This window comes from Drosophila kikkawai, chromosome 3R, assembly GCF_030179895.1.
Source record: "Drosophila kikkawai strain 14028-0561.14 chromosome 3R, DkikHiC1v2, whole genome shotgun sequence".
Taxonomy (NCBI): domain Eukaryota; kingdom Metazoa; phylum Arthropoda; class Insecta; order Diptera; family Drosophilidae; genus Drosophila; species Drosophila kikkawai.
The window spans coordinates 33,922,013-33,941,467 of NC_091731.1; the positions used below are offsets into that span (position 1 = coordinate 33,922,013).

At 44.6% G+C, this 19,455-nt stretch overlaps 5 protein-coding genes across 7 annotated transcripts in view; 4 read left to right on the forward strand and 1 right to left on the reverse strand.

The window, feature by feature from the left end:
* The first annotated feature begins 304 nt into the window (after positions 1 to 304).
* LOC108085919 (uncharacterized) lies at positions 305 to 3,354 on the forward strand. Of its 2 annotated transcripts, none has more exons than XM_070287569.1 (3): positions 305 to 879; positions 933 to 2,192; positions 2,257 to 2,569. In XM_070287569.1, exons 1-3 carry the CDS (start codon positions 446 to 448, stop codon positions 2,429 to 2,431), a joined length of 1,869 nt encoding a protein of 622 aa, XP_070143670.1. In that variant the 5' UTR covers positions 305 to 445; the 3' UTR covers positions 2,432 to 2,569. The 2 variants fall into 2 exon arrangements, with proteins under 2 accessions (XP_070143670.1, XP_017038183.1); XM_017182694.3 differs by having other exon boundaries at positions 307 to 879; positions 2,241 to 3,354.
* A 334-nt stretch (positions 3,355 to 3,688) lies between these two features.
* Positions 3,689 to 7,165, forward strand: Ppi1 (Protein phosphatase 1c interacting protein 1). The gene is made up of 4 exons (XM_017182686.3): positions 3,689 to 4,381; positions 4,443 to 4,605; positions 4,660 to 4,885; positions 4,947 to 7,165. The coding sequence occupies exons 1-4, from the start codon at positions 3,856 to 3,858 to the stop codon at positions 7,047 to 7,049; spliced, it is 3,018 nt and encodes a 1,005-aa protein (XP_017038175.1). The 5' UTR covers positions 3,689 to 3,855; the 3' UTR covers positions 7,050 to 7,165.
* Positions 7,166 to 8,034: 869 nt separating this feature from the next.
* Positions 8,035 to 8,985, forward strand: LOC108085864 (uncharacterized). The gene is made up of 3 exons (XM_017182622.1): positions 8,035 to 8,545; positions 8,605 to 8,746; positions 8,817 to 8,985. Exons 1-3 carry the CDS (start codon positions 8,035 to 8,037, stop codon positions 8,983 to 8,985), a joined length of 822 nt encoding a protein of 273 aa, XP_017038111.1.
* A 688-nt stretch (positions 8,986 to 9,673) lies between these two features.
* On the forward strand, positions 9,674 to 10,691 carry LOC108085863 (uncharacterized). Its single transcript, XM_017182621.1, has 3 exons — positions 9,674 to 9,931; positions 9,979 to 10,288; positions 10,351 to 10,691. The coding sequence occupies exons 1-3, from the start codon at positions 9,674 to 9,676 to the stop codon at positions 10,689 to 10,691; spliced, it is 909 nt and encodes a 302-aa protein (XP_017038110.1).
* Positions 10,692 to 11,165: 474 nt separating this feature from the next.
* sima (HIF-1 transcription factor component sima) overlaps positions 11,166 to 19,455 on the reverse strand; it is a 70,023-nt gene continuing 61,733 nt past the window's right edge. For both annotated transcript variants that reach the window (XM_017182624.3, XM_070286296.1), the window contains exon 12: positions 11,166 to 12,776. In XM_017182624.3, the coding sequence (XP_017038113.1) occupies positions 12,141 to 12,776 (636 nt within the window). In that variant the 3' untranslated portion in view covers positions 11,166 to 12,140. The remainder of the gene's footprint in view (positions 12,777 to 19,455) is intronic.

Sequence of the window (19,455 nt, forward strand, 5' to 3'; positions counted from 1 at the left end):
ATAAGTTTAAGAGAACATATATTAATTTGTTTGTTTAATTATTCAAACTTAAGCAGATAACATTAATTGCGATAAGAAGGAAGGAAGAGATTTTTCTTATCTTGAATTGGATTTTTTAAAATTTTTGAGATAAGTCATACATGTTAATGTTCAAGTGAAAGTGTTGAGATTGAAAAACCTTCCTTAAACCTTTTTCTACTAAAAACTAATTCGAATTAAAATATATATCATAACCTTTACCTTTAAAGATCCAAGTAACCTCTGCCTATTCTATCTTTTAACCCCTCAGTTTAAGTTTCATTGTTTCCAATTTATAGTCTTAAACGTCCCCGCTCTTCTTTTGACTGGAGTTTTTATATATTAAAACAAATTTTAGCCAGTTTTAGCCAAATCCTTAGATAAGTAAAGAAAATTCGTAAATTTATTTTAAAACTTGTTGTTCAAAATGAAGAAAAACTACTTCTTCGACGCCATACTGGTGTCTTCCACGTTGCCGAATGCCGACTTCATGCGGGATACCATGAGAGCGGATGGGGGTCGTATCTATAGCATACGTCTATTTGACGACTTTGAGGATCTGCCCATCGATCGGTTGTTCGTGGAGGAGTTCCCTCCGGGACCAGCTTTGGCTCGGTTCACGGCAAGTCCCTGCGAACTGATCGGCTCACTAACCACCAGGGGCGTCTGTGTGGGTCTCACGGAGAACAATGAGCAGATTGCCGCTGGAAATTTCATGCTGGGACCTCCCATCCTGCGCCAGCTGACGGAATCTGCCTTCTCGGTGACGCAGAACATCACGGTGGAGCTGTTCGAGGGCAAAAACTCAAAGTGCGTTGTTGAGCTCATCGTGAAGATCAGCTCCTCCGATCCAGATATTAAGTGAGTAGTATGAAGTTGGGTTTCTTGCTTGCCTAACTCTTGATCCCCACCAGCCAAATCCTGGTACCATTCGGCAACTATGACGTGTGTCGACCCGCGGAGCGAGACATAAGCAAGAGGGACATCATCTTCACTTTGGGTCGCTCGGGTAAATGTGGCACTAGCGCCTGCATCACGGACGAGCGACTGATGTCGCATGCCGGGGCGCCCAACCCTTGTCCTCATGCGCCCACTGAGGGTGCGGAGGCCAAGGGAGGTGCCGCCTCTAGTTGCGGTTGTTTTGTGGCTGGCATGGAAGCACCGAATGCGGCTGAGGAGGCGAAGGAAAAGGAGCGGACTGCCCTGAAGCAGCTCATCGAGGAGCTGGGTCTGGACAAAGTCAAGGTGCCCAAGCCTCCACGAACATTCGAAAAGTCACGTCGTTGGCATACCTCCACTTCGAGCCTTACTCCGAATACCACCTCCACATGCCATCCCAACGAGTTCGGTCCGGAGACTGCACCCAGGAAGAGGAAGGCTCTCTCGTTGACCGCATCAATGGAGCAGCAGGCACGTCGCAGGATCCTGGGCCCGTATCCCGTCGCAGAGCCGGAACTGAAAAACGAGCCCTATAAGCCGCCACATCTCTGCCCGCTCTGCAAGTCGGACATCAGTTGGCTGCCCAAGATCTCGGCCTGTCCATATTGTGGCTACAAGACCTTCGAAATCATCGCCTCTAGCGAGGATCCCTACGATATGACGACCACGGCACAGCAACTGTTGCAGGATTGTCTGCGCAAGGAGGTTTGTGAGAGAGACTCCTTCGCAGGAATGGTGGATCAAAATGACAAAATAGGCGACGGATCTGATAAACTCTCCCAGCATGATGATCCCAATATACCAAACCGGTGCCTTTGCATATCCGGCCAGCCCTGTGCCCGCTGTCGCATTCGCACGCTCTGCGAAAACTACGTCAAGAACAACGAGGTTAAGCAGCCGCCGTTGCCCCAGGCCCAAGCTGGGTCCAAGGACCATTCCCAGCCTGTTCAAGGAAAGGAGCCAAAGCGGAAGAAGTCCACTACCTCACAGCGACATTCTCAGCTGGTATCCATCTTCACGGAGATGAGGAACATGTATGACCCGAAGAACGGCACCGCCGACAAGGCAGACGATCAGGCCATGTGCGAGGCTATCTGCCACGGCACCAAGACTTCCAAGGCCAGGAGAAAGGCCAGAAAGGAGTTGCAGAAGGCGCTCAAGGAGATAGACAAGGCATACCCCAGCCCGCCCAAGAAGCGTGTCAAGAAGCGCGTACAGCGACCCAAATCCAAGTGGTGAGTAAAAATTACCTAGTGACCTGAGTGACCTGTTTTACCCCACAGCTACACCTTCCTGAAGGTGCACAAGCGACCATCGAATCCCCGGATTGGGCACACGGACTGCATCTCGGATGGCGCCTGCTCCGGCTACTGCAAGGTACCCTGCCACATGGGCTGGATGTGGACCAAGAGTGAGATGGCGCGCTACAAGTCCTGGCGACCTGGAGCCATTGCCAAGCCCATTCGCCAGATGATGGCCTACTTCCTGCGCGACTATCCGGCGGACAACATCTGTCTTTCACGCTACCACTACCGTTGGAGGGGCAAGGGCAGTAAGGAAAAGCCCGAGGAGGAGCCGCTGGTGCAGCATCCTATGCTGCAAATCAGTCGCAGGGGCGACGAGTACATCATCACTCTGCGCCCTTTGAAAGATCCCAAATCTCTGTCGGTCAGTGCCAATCCGTTTGCGGACATGAAGCCGGTGGTCTTCCGCATCACCAAGGATCCCATGGCTGTGGCGCTAAGGGAATTGAGAGAGTTCCTGCGGGATAGTGGCTTTGCTCCCTGCACCTGTGGCCGGCCCCTGGCCAACTGCTTCTGCCGGACTCACATCGATAAGAAGCGCATTCAGTACGAAGTGGATCAGCAATGTAGCCGCCGCGGTTTGTCCTTCAACTCCGACACCTTTACGTACTCGGCCGAGAGCGATGGCGACGACAGCGATCGGGAGTACGAGTTCGGGGTAACTCCACCAGTCGCAGTCATCAAGCCGGAGCGCCAGCCAAGACCGGACAGGACCAATACGGAGACGCAGTACCTGGAGGAGGACTGGGCCTCACCCTCGGTGTATCCGCATCCGGCCAGCATGCTCGTCCAGTACGATGCCTGTGTGATGGCCGAGCGCAAGAAGAAGTTCAATTGGCTCTACGGCAAGGGCAACGTCCATGCGGAACCCAAGAAGCCAATCATGAAGAATAAGTCCACCAAGCCGGCCAAGAAGAAGCTGCCCTTCCGCAACGCTGGCGGCTTTGATGATCCGCGTCGCTTTGATCCCCCACCGCTAAATAGGCCGTGGAAAAAGAACGCCACAGGGCGGTAGAGTTAGAAACTAACTTACCAAGTGTTTTACTTAATGGACCTTATAATAAAAATAAAATCAGTTTTAGTGAAATGTAAACATTGGGTTTTTATTATGGGGTTAGGTAGGGGAGATTAGAAATAAGTACTATATTAGCTAAAGATATATCTTTAAAATTGTCAGAAATTTAAAATTCAGTGTGCCGATTTAATAGGCTTATAGTTTTTATAATTTTTTGGCTTAGTTAAGATCGATTTCCAATTCAAAACCCTGATCCTATTGCAAAATGCAAGGGTATAGAAGTTCCTGCTACCCTAAGTTAGTGTTCTTTCTCATTTTATTTTCGTTACAGCTTAAAAATAACCAATTTAGGATGCCATGAGATGGTCTTCGCCTCCACTTTCCGATTGTCACTGGCCAACTCCTCATTCTCTATTGAAAGTTCAGGTCGATCGCTTCAGGCTCTCAGGCCTGGTAAAAATTTAACATATTTTTGTATGTGAATTGTCGTGGATTTGCTCGCAGGTGCATTTTTTTTTTCAAATTTATTGTGCAAGCAAATTTTTTGGTTTCGTGAACGACCCGGTTTCCTGATTCAAAATGTGCGAAGCCGTTGATCCAAAGTCCAAGCCGGCGGAGAAGCCACGGGAGGAGCTGATGGACTGGAATGCCTACTACAAGAACCGTGGGCTGATCAGCACCCGGCTGGGCAGTAAGAAGGCAGAGTATATGCACTGCTCCACCGATATAACGCCGGAGAAGAAGGGCACTGGCCCCTCTTGCTGCTGTTCCTCTTGCCCCGTCAAGGATCGCTCGAACTACATACCAAAATGTCCGGGTCCCGGGCAGAAGGGCAAGCCCAATCGGGAATACATGAGATGTTTTGCCACCAATATGGTGGTCCTCAGGCTGGACATGCCTGGCTGGGAGTTCGAGTGCAGGGATCGACTGAAACTCAAGGCCAACGTCTGTAGAAAAGTCAAGCTATGTCTGGATGCCAGTCGCATCAACGTCAACGAACTGCCGGCGGAGGTCATGAAGACCTTCCAGATGGAGCCAGAGTGCCTGGCGAGGCAGCTAGACGAGGGCATTGGCATCTCCCTGGTTTACATGGGCAAGGAGATAGGTGAGTGCGAGTCCAGTTGAGTGGTATCCGCAGGTCCATACTCCGACCTAATCCCGTCCAGGTCGCGGCTGCTACGAGGTGCCCAAAGCTGTGATCAACCGCATGGTCAACCAGTTCGATGAAATCGTGCACGACGCCAACATAGAGCTCACCTGCCGCTGCTGCACCGTGGGTCTGGTCCACATCCGCTTCTCCATGATCATGCGCTGCCAGACCCTCAAAGAGTAAGTAGCGCCACGCGGGCCTGATCCTTGAATGCGATCCCTGAACCCCAATAGAGTTGCGGTCGAACGTTTGGCGGGCGGCCAAGAATGGGGATGTGGTTTGGCGGAGCGGAAACGGAAGGCAAAGGACAGTAACGTGAATCCGCAGGACCTTGCGTTCATGGCGGAGGGCAGCTACACATCCTCCTCCTCTCTCGATCCCTGTGCAGGATTCCTGCCCAGCGACATGGATATCCCTTCAATGAGCAGCCTGGAAGAGAATGTCCACCACAGCTCTCAGGTAAGATTAATGTACCCTGATGGATCCTTGATCCATTTCTATTGCCATTGATCTCCCGCAGGATCCGCAGCCGCAACTGATCGACATGGCGGGGCCCTTTCCCGTTTACTCCTGTCCTAAAGGGGATGATGTCTACCAAGATGTTACCATCGAGCCACCGGCTGGACCCTCTGCCCAGTTCTCGCCGGAGCAGCAACACTTTCTAGGCGATGGATCCACCAACCGTTTAGGCCAGAAGCTGTCGTCGCCGAAGCTGCTCCAGATGCACATTAGCGGCACTCGCACCTGCATACTCTGCGGTGAGGACGTGTCCTGGTTGCCCAAAGTGGCTGCCTGTCCTTACTGCGGCTACAAGGCCGTTCCAGAGTTTAAGGAGCGCGAATACGACGAGAATGCCACCGCCCGGCAGATCCTGCTTGATCACCTCGAGAACCCAGTGGAGGAACTCAGCTTTGATCTTGGGTCAGTGGAGGGATGTTCTGGCGATGGAGGCCTGGATTATGGCACCACCTCCGAGGCCTTTGAGGCTGTAGTGCGGGAATACCAGGCCCTGAAGCGCAGCATCCGCCAATCCCAAACCAAGGCCTGCGAGTCGGTGACCCAGAAACAGACCAATATGGCAGTGTCCGGAGATCAGCTGCAGGGCAAGTCCCGACCACAGGACCTGGTCAAGATCTTTGCCGAGCTGAAAGAACTGTTCAAGGTAAATGAAGTGCAGGATGAAAGGCAGAATATGCAGGAGATCTGCAAGGAGGCCTGCAAACTGGCCAAGGGCAAAAAGAGCAAGAGTCGCTTAGCTGAGGCAGCGAGCAAAACTAACGCGGTACCCTCGGAACCCAAGGATGCCTGCGAAGTGCCCAAGAAAAAGAAAAGGCGAAGGACTATAAAGAGGTCCACCAAGTCCAGGTACTACTCGATGTACTCTCCCCAGAACAGGATCAAAATAAGGCAGGATAGCATTCCCCCGGACGAGAGGGTGCCCGCTCACATGGGCTGGCTGTGGACTGCTCATCCGTTGGCCTCCAAGCCCGGCTGGCGACCTGGAGCCATCCGCCGCTCCATACGCCAACTGATGTGCTACTTTCTCAAGGATTATCCCTTGGACACCATCCCTGTCTCCAAGTACATGTCCTACTACAACCATAAGAAGCCACCGACCTTGACACCAGTTGGGACCTGTGAAGATCTCGTCCAGGTGCCTACGCTGCACATCGAGAAGAAACATGATGTTTACACCATCACCCTCCGGCCGCTGAAGAACGGGGACACGCTGGCCCGCTCCGCCAATCCGTACTTGGACATGAAGCCCGTACAATTTCGGATCGTAAAGGACCCGCTTATGAAGGAGCTGCGCGACATGAAGCGTTGCCTCAAGAACATGGGCTTCAGCAAGTGCACCTGCCACAAGCCGGTCATGCACTGCTATTGCCGCAGTTTTGTGGACAAGAAGCTCTTGGTCCAACGCATCCGGGAGGAGTGCGAGCGCCGTCACATCGATCCCTGCGAGGACGACCTGGTGTTGTCAGAGACCTCGGATAGCGAGGCGGAGTTTGAATTCGGGGTCACGCCACCTGCTGGCCTGATGCGTCCCGATCGGTTCAAGAGCAGCCACATCAAGCACACTGAGACGCAGTACGACGAGTCCGACTGGGCAATGCCCAGTCAGTTTCCACATCCGCCCCATCCCGAGGTTCAGTATGCCAGCTGTGTGATGGGCGAGCGGAAGAAGCCCTTCAATTGGGTCTATGGCAAAGGCGTTATCCAGGAGGAGCCCAAGCCGCCCAAGATGCGCAATATCCCCAAAAAGGGAAAGAAAAAGAAGGTTGAGCCGGGACGCGTGGCCGGAGGATTCGCGGGGCATGAATACCAGGACTCTAGCATCTACAGTCGGCTAAACAACAACTCTCCACCGAGGCGATTGATAACTCCGGAAAACCTTGTGCCGCCCAACTACTCCACGGACTCTGAGCTGCCGCTGAGTGGCGAGCACATGCGTCGCCTGGACCAGGCAGCCTATCCACCGACGGCCCCGCAACGCCGGGAGCCCTGGGCCCTGGAATTGGAGAAGGAGCGGCAGCGGAGAAGGGTCAAGCGAAGAGCCAAGAAGCTGGTCCGGTTCGATCCCAGCATTGGACCTCACTCCTCAGACAGCTATGATCCTTAGGGTCGTTCAATTATCCACATCTCCTTTTTAATGGTTTTAGCCCATTAAACACAATATTCCATTAATCTGTAGTAACCGCATAAAATTACAAGTTTTTTATAAAAGATATGGAATAATTTCTGGTAGTTTTTGGGGGTTTTCTAATTGGAATTGAATATTAAAAGTCTTTAATTTATAGTTTCAAATAACAAACAACTCCCATTGAAGACTTAACCCATCATCAAGGCTTTAAAAATCATTACTTTGCTTACCTCACCTTACAAAGACCTTTAATAGTTTACAAATCTTAACTGCAATATGCAAATCTTTGCTCACTAATAGTCTCATTGAGGTCGTTACTCCAAGCCCGGTTTGTTTATCTAACCTTAACACTTTAACACACATTTACCGGCTTAAATTGCAGCCGAAATGGGTGGTACTACCAAGGAAGTCTCAAAAAGATAATTCCCAGGGGCCCTTGCTCAATCCCGATTTGTTTATCTAACCTTTGTCGCTTAGCTGGTGACATAACTGCTTCACTTCATGGCATATGCTGAATTTTCCGGTCCATAGTCAACCACAAATGTCTTTCTAATAAGGCGACTTTGCGAGGGATTGAATGTTCACCGAAAGACTGCTGACGTTGCGGACTGCTGCTCTTGCTTTATCAGCAGCACAATCTGCGATAATTTAAATCTGTTGAATCACTTCTTTAAATTTGCTTTCTTTCCTTATCATTTGCACAAATCACTTATCGTTATTCAATAAATCGCTGCCCATTTTCCATTTTCCGTTTGCCATTTTCCAACCCGAATTGCAATCCGCGAAGCGTTAAAGTCGCTGCCGAGACTCAAAGTCTCCAAGTTTCGGGCTAAATGAATATCATATCTTGATTGCCAGAGCGTGGGCCATGTAATTCCCACTCGACGACTCCAGGGGAGCTTACAAAGCGAGCTTGGCGCTTTGGAGCGCGGCTCAGACGCATTCCAACTGCTCGGGTGTCAGCATGTGCGGATTGGTGCGGATCTTGTGCCTGCTGGGAATAATGGCTCTACTTCTGCCGCTGGGCTACCATGGTGAAAGCGTCGAGGGAGGCGACCTATTAGACCCGGCTTATGGAGACTTTTACGGGAATGCCAGTGCCCCCAGGTTGCTGCGATTCCGTGACTTTGAGCCCAGGGAGCCTAGAAATGTGGCCTATTCTTTGGTGGAGGATCCACTGCCAGGAGTAGAACGCGAGGGTCGCGGCTTCCATTTCCATGCTAGCGGCGAGGACGTGAGTGTGGAGCTGGAGTTTATTGTTCCATTCGTGAAGGTGCCTGTAAAGAGGAGCATGAACCTGGCCCGAGATGCGGTCCAGAGTATTCTCAATCTGCGAACGGGAGCTATTCTGAATACAGCTGTGGTGGTGGCCGCTGGAGCGGTTATAGCAGCTGTAGTGCGTCTGCTCCTGGCTCCCCTGGTGATCACCTCGCTGGGCAATGGTTATGGCTACAAATCGGATAACAGCAGGGGCAGTAAGTAGTTGGAACTCAGGTGACTTGAAGTGCATTTCAATTGGTTTCCTCTTGGATAGTGCGTCGACTTACCGATGTGGTGGAGTCCCAACTGGAAGAGCACAATATCGACATGACTGTCTGTGTCCAGCAACTCATCTGCCAGTATCTGCAAAGGAATTTGACTTCTGGTTATGCCAGGGTTCTCAATGTGTTGGCCAGGTAAGATAAGCTTTCCTTAAATATTTATTAATTCAAAAAATATTAATCTTGATCTTTATTATATTTTCAGCTCTTCCTGGCTGCCCTCTTCTGTGCAAGGAACAGCAGTCTTCCAGGCCATTCAATCTTCGAGAAGCAGTCGCAGTTGTTTCCAAACATATCGCAGCTGTCGATGGCCCAAACGCTTAAATTGGACGTCGGGATCTCTGCCGCAAATACTAAAGTTCTTTAATGGATAATAATACCTAGACTTTTATTATTATGATTACACTTATTAATTTATTTAATTTTATAAACCCATATTTTTTATATTAATAAAAAATTACCTGACATTATTGAATCCATTATCAGTAGTATCGCTATTTTCTTATGTAAACACAGTGCCGGAAAATTGGATTAAATGCCGCCACTTCTCCCCAATTAGAGAAGGTAGTCTAGTATGGCATCTTCCGCTTTCATCCAAAGCTCTGCCGGCTCCTCCTCCGGCTAATCGTTTTCGCACCTCCCAACCACTGGTTATGTCACACTCGCCACTTTGTTGCATTTTGTGGCTCACGACAAGAGTGGGAACCGAATTTTAAGTGTTCCCAGTCCAGGAGCAGCCAAGCGGGAACTGAAAAATACACAGAAAACAAAGGTGTATGTACTCAGAGAGTGATTTATAACATTTTTTAAGAAATATGCTTTTAATATTATTAAATAATAATATAAACTTAATACATACATTTAGCTTAAACAACGGAAAAGTAAGGACAACTTACTATATTATTTTCTTACTCAACTTACCGCTTATTTCTTCCAGTGCATAGGTAACCCAACGAAGCAGAGCGTCGGCATTGGATGAAAGGTCTACTAGTGACATCGCCTGGGAAATTCGGAGTCAGATACCCACCAGCAACGGAAGGCATCGGACCTATCAGCGGGAAAATGAAGCTGTACTACCTAACCTGCGCTCTCCTGGCCAGCTTTGCCGTCATTTGGGCCGGCAGTGGCGAAGAGAAGTCGGAGGCAAAGAAAGGATCATATAAGCTACCCAGGCCACAGCACCTGAAGCAGAATCATCATGGCCAGGGTTTCAAGCTGCTGTCCTTCGATGCCATAGGCAAGAACATCGCCTTGGGCCTGGATTATCTGGTGCCCTTTCTGGAAGTTCCTGTCAAGCGAAAGCGGAATGCTCCACCCAAGGTAGGTGAAAAGATCTGTAAAATATTCCATAATCACCTTTTTTTTAGCCCCTTGTTATAGTCAATTCTGCTGCCGTTCTTAGCTGTGGCCTGGTGGTTGCAGGAGGACTCCTAGTTGGTCATCTAATTCGCAGCATGGGACTAGAGGCAATCACGGGAGATGATCACAAGCCCATACTGGGAAATGTTTCCAGTAACAATACCAAGTCTTCGGAGGAAGAGGACACATCCACATCATCCTCTACTCTGAGTGCTAACAATGCCACCTATCGAGGAATATTCGAAGAAGAGCTAAGCCTGCCCAGGATCTTTGACAACTTTAAGCTGATATATCGTAACGAAACTGGAGATCGTGTGGGTGAGTTAAAAACCATAATAATTATTATTTTATTTTGCATTTCATTATATTTCCTCCCTTAGCTACCAGTCTTCCCAATATTCTGGGCACCATTGAACACTCTTTTCTAAATAACGATGTAGATTTGTCAGTTTGTCTGCTGAAATCCATTTGCTCTGTGACCCGCAGCGCTGGGGATAAAGTCCTTCAGGGTCAGGCCTCGGATATAGAGCACCTGCTGGATGGGGCCACTAGTTGGTCCTGGCTGCTGGCCTGGCTGGAGCAGTCGGCCTTCCGGGAAGCCATCGATGCAGGCAAGGTAATATCCCCGCAACACTGCAGCATCAAGTATCCGCAGTGCAAGTGGGCTGTTCCGGAGGAGGAAATCATAGAGCTATTTCGTAAAAATGTGCAGTTTAAGTAAGGTTTATTTTTTAACAAAAAACTAAATAAAATAAGATAACAAATTTATTTTATTTACATTTTATTGTTGGGATAAATGAATAGGAATAGGAAATTTTAAGACATCAGGCTCTATATGTAATGTATTTAATTTTGGAAACATTTTTAAATAATTTTTAAAAATAAATAAAAACTTTATAACTTTTTAAAAATAAACACTTACATTTATCTGAGTTACTAATTTAATTTTTTACATTTTACCTAGCCATGTTACTTACCCATTAAAAAATGTTCGTGTCTTGGCTAAAGGCGAGGGGCCAATTCGCCGCACACGGCGAAATTATATTTAATATACAAATTTTGCCTTAAAATTGTATATTCTCTGTCCATATGGCCATCAAAAAATATATCTTAAATCCCTGAAAAATCCCAAAAAATTTCCACCCATTAACAACAAACACCAACAGATTTTTTCTGCATGCAACTTTCATTGAAATGAATTTGTATATTTTTATTTAGCCAATTAATATTTATAAAATAAAAACAAAGTTGAATAAACACTGAACATTGATTGAATTTGGATTAGAGCAAGCAAACAATTCGTTTTGTATGATGCGGCGCCTTAAACAGAGAACTAAAAACTAATTTACATCAAGAATCAAGGTAACTGAGGGAAACATTACGAAAAATTAAAAATTGAGAGATAAATGGTAAAGAAATCGACACAAAAAGTTATTAATTAATTGATAGAGAAATGCACAAGGTATATAAGAATCGGGTCAAGATGTTTACTTAGTTCCAAGTTATTAAAGTTAAAGTATTGTGTAATTTGAAAACATTGAAAATAATGACTTAAATAACTAAATATTACATAAATGTATATATATATTTTTTTGTGTTTTTTCTTCTTTTTTTTTGTTTCCTTTCTAGTAATTATATTTACTTGTAAAACATGTTCAAAAACTCTTCTCTTTTTTTGTCGTCACAGCTTTGGCGCTTGAAAGTTATGAAAACGGGAATACAACCATCACCAAAAAACTTCTTTGAGCCTTCTTCTAGCGGAAAAACCATGAACGTTTTTTTCTTTTTTTTTTTTGAAATTTTAAATTTTTTTCGTTTACGTAGTTTTAGTTTTTTTCGACTGGTATTTGCTCCTTTTCCTTCTTTTTTTTCTGTGTAAAAACTAAACTATATAAGTGTATATTATTCATCGTCTGTTCTAGGCAGTTAACATGGCTACAAAACTATTCAAGTGTGATTAAACCCTTCCTGTTTGTAAATGTGTGTCGGTTAGCTTGGGGACTGGGAACTGGCCTGGGGATGGGGTCCTGACGGTTGCAAGGCTCAAAATCAATCTTTTGGTTAGCTTCCTTCTTTGATTCTCAGTTTAATTTCAATTTCCCCTCGAAAAATGCCATCGTTTTAGAAATGCAGTGCATGCCAGTGGGATCAAGGGATCCGTTGCCGTCTCCTAGGCTATCTCCGGCCAGCCCAGGACCTGCTCCAGCTGGTTATCGCTGAACTCGAAGCCGCCTTCGCCCATGATGTAGTCATCGTTGCACAGATCCATCATGGCTGGGGTGTGCAGCAGGGGATTGCTGCTGTCCAAAAAGGATATCGATGTCTTCCTGCTGGGCGCATTGCTACAGGATCCAGCTTCAAGCTCTTCATCTCCGGTCTGCACCGGGGACGACGATGGCACCACAGCATCTAGTGGTGGCGGAGGCTCACTGGCGGCCCTCGACTCCATGGCGATCCTCTTGCGCGACGAACCGGAAGGTAACCCTTCTACCAGACTGTTCTCATCGATGCCACTGTCGCTAGAGGCATCCGTATCGCAGCCTGTTAGGCCGGGAGGCACCGAGTCATCCAGGGAGACCACTGACCCGGTCTCACAGTCAACTCCACCGCCTCCGCCGGCATCGGAGCCACCGAAAACCGGCGACAGCTGGAAATTGGTGCCGCTGATCAGGGGATTGTGATGATAGTTCCTCAGCACCGCCGACGTGGAGGTGTGACAGTGCAGAGGCAGGCCGTACTTGCCCAGGCCAAGGGTCTGCGCCTCCAGGGAGTTGTCATCGATCATCATGGGCTCGGATTCGCTAACCTGATTTTTGGGGGTGGAAAAGGAGAGAAGAGAAAAGGGGAGATGAATTAGGAATATTTCAAAAGTTTATAAGGAAAAAGGAAAAAAGAGGGTCAGAAAAAGCTTTAATTATTAGTTTTTTAGATTTTGAAAAATATATAAAATTCTATATTTATTTATATCTAGAATTTTCTGTAATATCCTCTTTAAACCTTAATGAATCACAAACAGGAAGCACCACACAGCTGAAAATACATTCCTTAAATTACACAACAAATTGTCTTAAATAAATGGATCGATTTACATAATAGTCCTGACTTAATCTTAACTTATTGGCATTCATTATGAATGACCTACAATTGAAATTACAATTAAGTTTTAAGTACAGCAATCAGAGCATAAATTAAATTAAATTAACCAATTTGCTGCTTAATTACTCCCCGAATCCCCGTGGCAAGCCAGTGGAGTCCCCGAAGTGCGTAACTCCTGAACTGTCTCCCCTTTGGTATTTCCCTATTTCTATGCAAATGCTTGGCTATTAACTCGATGAAACCTGTGGGTGGCTTTAGATCCTACCGAAAATTGAGCGGAAAAACGCGTCTAAGCCGGTGTCATGAAAATGTTTAAAGTCACCAAAGACACACACTGTGCTTAAGCCTCCAAGTCCCTGTGGAAATGCCCCGGGAAGGCAATAGCAGCAGGAAGCTCTCAAGCCAAACCAAAGTCCACCCAAAAAAAAAAAGAAGGGGGCAAGGCAGGCCGCAATAAATCATATTTTAATGATGGCTGGGAATGGGTCCTGCTGCTCCTTCTTCTCGTTGAAACAGAATCCAGCGGCGGGACATTATTATGCTTTGGATTTCGGATTGACACAAAGAATGCCCCGCCTCCACTTTCGCTTTCGTTGTGGCCACCAGCCACCAGTCACCAGTCCGTTCCCATTTCCAATTCCGCCCAGACATACTGACAGGAAGTGGTGGGGAATACATCAGATTCGATGGGCAGACTGGCAGCTTGCAATGTTATTTTTTGGGCAGAGAAAAAACGAACAGTATCCTAATATTATCAGGAATCTTTCGTTATCATTGATTTGCCATTAAAATGATTGTATTTTTTGCTAAAAGGAAAATGTATAAATACGTTAAAATCTCTAAAGAGAAACTTACATTTTGAATACATTAAAAAGGAATATATTTTGTAATTAAAGTCTGAAACTTTTCCTCAGTGCAAATCATCGACAGCTGCCCAAAAATATCAACCCAACGGGTGTGAAGATGTGTCCTTTGGGCAAGAGTTCAAGTGCAGTCTGGTGAACCCTCTGTTTGCAATGCTTTCATCGCGATATTCCCACTCTCCGCCTGCCTGCAACTACGGCTAATTGCAGCAATTAGGAGACAACGAAAGCGAAAGTGCTGTAAGATGAGCAATGATGGATACATAAACAAACAAAACCTAACCCAAGTAGAACAAAGAAAGTAAAAGTACCAGTAACAGAGCTAAGGATGCTGTGTGAACTCGCTCCTCAGGGCATATTACATATCCTCATTGTACGAAAAAAAAAGAAAACCTAAAAGCTGACAGGGCGTATGCGTAACGAAATGGTGAAAAATTCCTGTGGCACGCGCATTGCCCCCTCAGGGCATCGATGTAGCCGCCGTGTAATAGGTTTATTGTTTGATATATTATAGGCTCTGCCCGCCTGGACATATTCTTCCAACCAATATGCTCTAATAAATTATTAAAGGCAATTGCTGCCACGCAAAACAAAACTATTAGATAAAGGCAACCGGCAGGCAGCAGGTCTTCCGGAAATGCCAAGGCATTACAATAATTGGCAGTCGTCCTACGACTCCTCCGTCACTTTGATGTCTTAGTCCTGGTATTAGTCTTTATGGCGGCTTTCCTTCCTGCCTTCTGCTGAGTTAGCTTGCCTCGGTTCCGTTTAAAGCCGTCTAATTGGATTTTTCCTTTTTTATGGCATCGCATTTCATCGACACCCCAACGCCTAGGCTCACGTGCCACGCCCACGGACTCACGAAAGTCCAATAGAAAAACAAAAGCAATTAAAGCGAAACTTTGCTTTCACTTTCACAGCCAAGTTTCTGCAGAAAAATCTGCTGTCACCGCATAATAAAAGCAAAAGTAGACAACAAATGTGCTTAAGGACCAGTGCTTGCTCCAAGGACCTCCTCCACTCTACAGTAACGTACTTCTCTTTTTCCTTTTAAATTCGACACTCGTTGCGCAACGACTTCAGGGAATACGCAATTGCTGCGGGCAGCAAAGGATTGGCATTGCGTAATCAGATGAAACTGAAATTGAAATTGAAAATTGAAACAGGTTTCCGAAATCAATAAGCAACAAACTTGAATAACTCAACCAGGCAGGACGTCAAGGAGACAACGTGACGTATACGTAATGCAATTGTCGCCAGGCATATTTTCATTTAGGAAAAGAAAAAACAAAAGAGGGCAATAAACGAAAAGAAAACCTTGGAAATTGGAAAACTTGAGTAGCAGATTTTTGTATACCCTTTCAAAACACTTTCAGCCTTGTCCTTTATCCCTAAGAAACCTTAATCAACTCATGTTTTAAATCTATATTTATACCCTTGCAGGGTATTATAATTTCAGTCAGAAGTTTGCAACGCAGTGAAGGAGACGTTTCCGACCCTATAAAGTATATATATTCTTGATCAGCATCAACAGCCGAGTCGATCTAGCCATGTCCGTCTGTCCGTCTGTCTGTCTGTCCGTCTGTCCGTCTGTCTGTCTGTCCGTCTGTCCGTCTGTCTGTCTGTCTGTTTCTACGCAAACTAGTCCCTCAGTTTTAAAGCTATCTGAATGAAACTTTGCATATAGTCTTCTATATGCTCTCACTGCTATATATGTCGGAACGGGCCGGATCGGACGACTATATCATATAGCTGCCATACAAATGTTTGATAAATTTTTAGAAAAAAAAGTATAACTTGGCTGTTTTTCAATATTTTTGCATCATTTTTGAGATATAGCCATTTTATATTATTCCAGAATTTTGGTAAAAATTTTATGAAAATCGGACGACTATATGATATAGCTGCCATAGGAACGATCGAGAAATTAATAGAAATAAAATTATAGCTTCGTTGTTTTTCAACGCATTTTTATTTACTCTGAGATATACGTTTTTTTTATTATTCTAGAATTTTGGTATAAATTTCATAAAAATCGGACAACTATATCTTATAGCTGCCATAGAAGCGATCGGTAAATGTATAAAATATATAAAGCTGAGAATGTAAAACTGTAACTGTCAAACTGTAAACATAATAAGTATAGGTAAAATGTAATGAAACTCTGTTTTGTGAGTGTTTTCAGCATTTAAATCTATAAAATAAACATCAAAACCAATCTGCAAGGGTATACAAACTTCGGCGTGCCGAAGTTAGCTTCCTTTCTTGTTTTTCTATATTTTTTCGTTAAAATTTTTGTGTTAAAATCTTGGAAAATCAAAGTTTAAAAATGCCATAACTAAGTCAAAAAAGCTTTAATTTTAGTTTGGAAAACAGTTCTGTGCTAGTTTTAAGTTTTAAGAAATCAAAATTTTTTCGATTTTTAGGAATTTTAATGATGTAACCCCTTATAAAATTTTGAAAAAAAAAATTACCAAAAATTTTTTTTCTGCAAAACATATCCAGATCGACTCAGTTTTTAATGCTGATTAAGAATATATATGATTTATAGGGTCGGAAATGACTCCTTCACTGCTTTGCAAGCTTCGGACTAAAATTAGATACCCTGCAAGGGTTTAAAAACATCGAAATTAAATAAAAAATTCAAATAAATAGCACATTTCGAACTCGCAAACAGCACCCTTTGCTCGCACAACCTTTTCCTAGAGTATCAAAAAAGATAATGCGCAGGTTTCAGGCTACATAAAGTAGGTAGAAGCTGGCGCGGAATTTAATTTCGTCACAGCGCTCGTGTGTGACGCAAATTCGTCATTTATTTACAGGCGAAACGAAGCGAAAGATTTAAATTTGTGTTCCCCGAAAAGTGAAACGAAATTCTCAAGATAAGGACGAAAGTTATTCTGGTGTATGTGTGTGTGTGCTCGGCATACTTAAGTGCTCGAACAGAAGAGGACAGGACAATAAGGAATCTGGGGATCTATATACACAAAAGTTTCGCTGGCAACTTGATTAGCTGGCAGCAGCATCATTTATTCCAATCAAAAGATTTTAATAAATTGCCAGTCAGTCGAAGGCAAATACAATGGCGAATGGAGATTAATCAATTCCCAGGCCGGCCTGTCAATACAAATATGCTCGAGGGCCCAATGTATGCACATAAATCGAGGAGGAAAAGTTGTAAACAGAGCAGGAACACGAGCAGAAAGACGTCTCCTCCTCTCACACTCCTATATAAATCCGCCAAAAGAAAACACACACAATTTCCCCAATCCTAAAAGTTAATATCTTATCTGGCTGGATCGACGTGGGTTCCAATTCGGCTTTATTTATGGTTTTATTGGATTTACTAAAATATTTATTAAAAGTTTATTAAAATACTTTATAATCCACAGATATCATATCATATCATATGCCATATCGTATCGTACGTACTACATTCGCATGTATATGTATAAGTTGCTTGACATCTTGTATATAATATATATATTTTTATTTATTTATTTATGTATATAGGTGTATATATGTATAATATTGCATACTTTGCGGCGTTTACACACTAGTTTGCCTTACATAGCTCATCGATTCGATAGCATTCGAGTCTAATTCAAGGCTAGTTTCTTCGCTCTACGCATTCAAATTACGCTAACATCTTGTGGGGACTTGGAGGTATTCTCGGTGTTGTGTAGTGTGTGGAGTGTTTGTGATGCTGGGTAGTGGCATAAGCAGCTTAGCTCACAAATAATTGCTGCAAATTAACCAACGGAGAAAGGTTCAGGATTGGTTGGCAGGCCAAATAAAAGTAATGCCCCATGAAAGTGACTCTCTGGCAAATGACAAATGAGCCCCGAGGCGGGGTCCTGTTCAAAGGTTACACTTGTAGACACAACTGTGCGACCTGTTGATTCCGGCAATCATAATATAATTTTGCATAATGCCAGCACAATTAATCAGGGCGAAACAAGTCGAGTGAGTGAGTCACAGGGCTCGGAATGAACTTGAAATTGACTGGAGAGGCAGCCGGCTCGGGGGATGACTCTCAGGTCCTGGGATTAGGAACATTAATCAAAATCAGCCGGCCGCCAAATCAATTGCAACGGAGCACAAAGTGCTTGTCACCTTCGCCTTGACTTCTCCTTTGAGTTATGAAGATGAGTTGGCCAAAATCGGGGGTTTATATTATTGTAAACGGATATGTCGTGTGTCGGTGTCGGTCGTCTTCATATATTTGCTAGTCGGGGAAAATTACAGCTAATAAAGTTGCACAATAAATCTGTATGACTGCTGCTTGACTTAATCTTTCACAAAATTTCACTAAATTTACTTTACTTTTCGTTTGTCGTTACTTTACTGAAGCTTTCTCCGAGGTATTGGTTATCTCTGCTGACGCACATAAGTAGGCTATAAAAATTACACAACATTTAGTTTAGTTTTACTTTAGTTTAGTTTAATTTACTTGCTCTAGACTGGCGCTAGCTTTAATTTAGGCTTAGCTTTAGTTTTGCTTTAGATTTAGCTCTAGTTTAGTTTAATTCATTGCTATAAATGCGAGACACACACAACAAGAATTTTGGAGGTAGTAAAAAACGCTCGTTATCAAAGGGGTTTTCGCGCACAACATTCACTAAGGGTGTATTGAACTATCAAAAGTCGGAATAGAGGCATATGTTTTTTTTTTTTTTGCTTTAGGATAGAGGTATATGTATGTATATTTTAGTTAATGTTATATGTATACACGAGGTATGTAAGTAAGCGGCGCAGAGACAGTGAGTCCCCGCGACCTACACGATCGTACTTATGCATGTACTGAGGTATATGTGGTATATTTGTGGTATTGTATGTACTTTCTGTTCGATTCTCGTTCTCGGTTTGATATATAATCCGTTCCCGATTTTGCACTCCGTCGCGATAAAGCTACCCATTATCTCTTCCCCTCACTCCCAACGCTCTCTGTCATACGTAAACACGCGAAAAACTTGAACTAAATGTGATGATTGGGATCCGTGTGATACGAAGTCTAATACCAAGTCGTTATCGTTATCGATATCGTTATTGTTACTGTTTATCTGTCTATCGTTAGTCGATTCGAATTTGCGTTAATACTATTATCGATATCGTATATAGCTAAATATTAGGCCAATTACTCACTAAACTAGTTTAAGTTTAGTTAAAGCCACATCGATTAATTTTTGAGAGTTGTCGTCTGGTGTTTTTCCGTATCCTTCTTCCATATACTATATATCCTGTCTGCTATTTACATCCCTGCTTAGATGCTATCTATAAGTTCCGCGCTATGTGTATATAATTTTTTCAGAGTTTTCGGCTCGCAGTCTTTTCGGGCTATATATTTATTTAATTATTCGAGTATTCTCACGTCCCCCTCCGTGGATCTGGAGCTCTGGCTAAATGATTATCGAGAGGAATATATATGCTAAGTCTGTCTAGTTAGTGACTACGATTACTAACTCGAGGATTGCTTGTCAATTTGCTAACAGTATAATTTTCTAAAATGGGTTTGGTTTTTTGTTT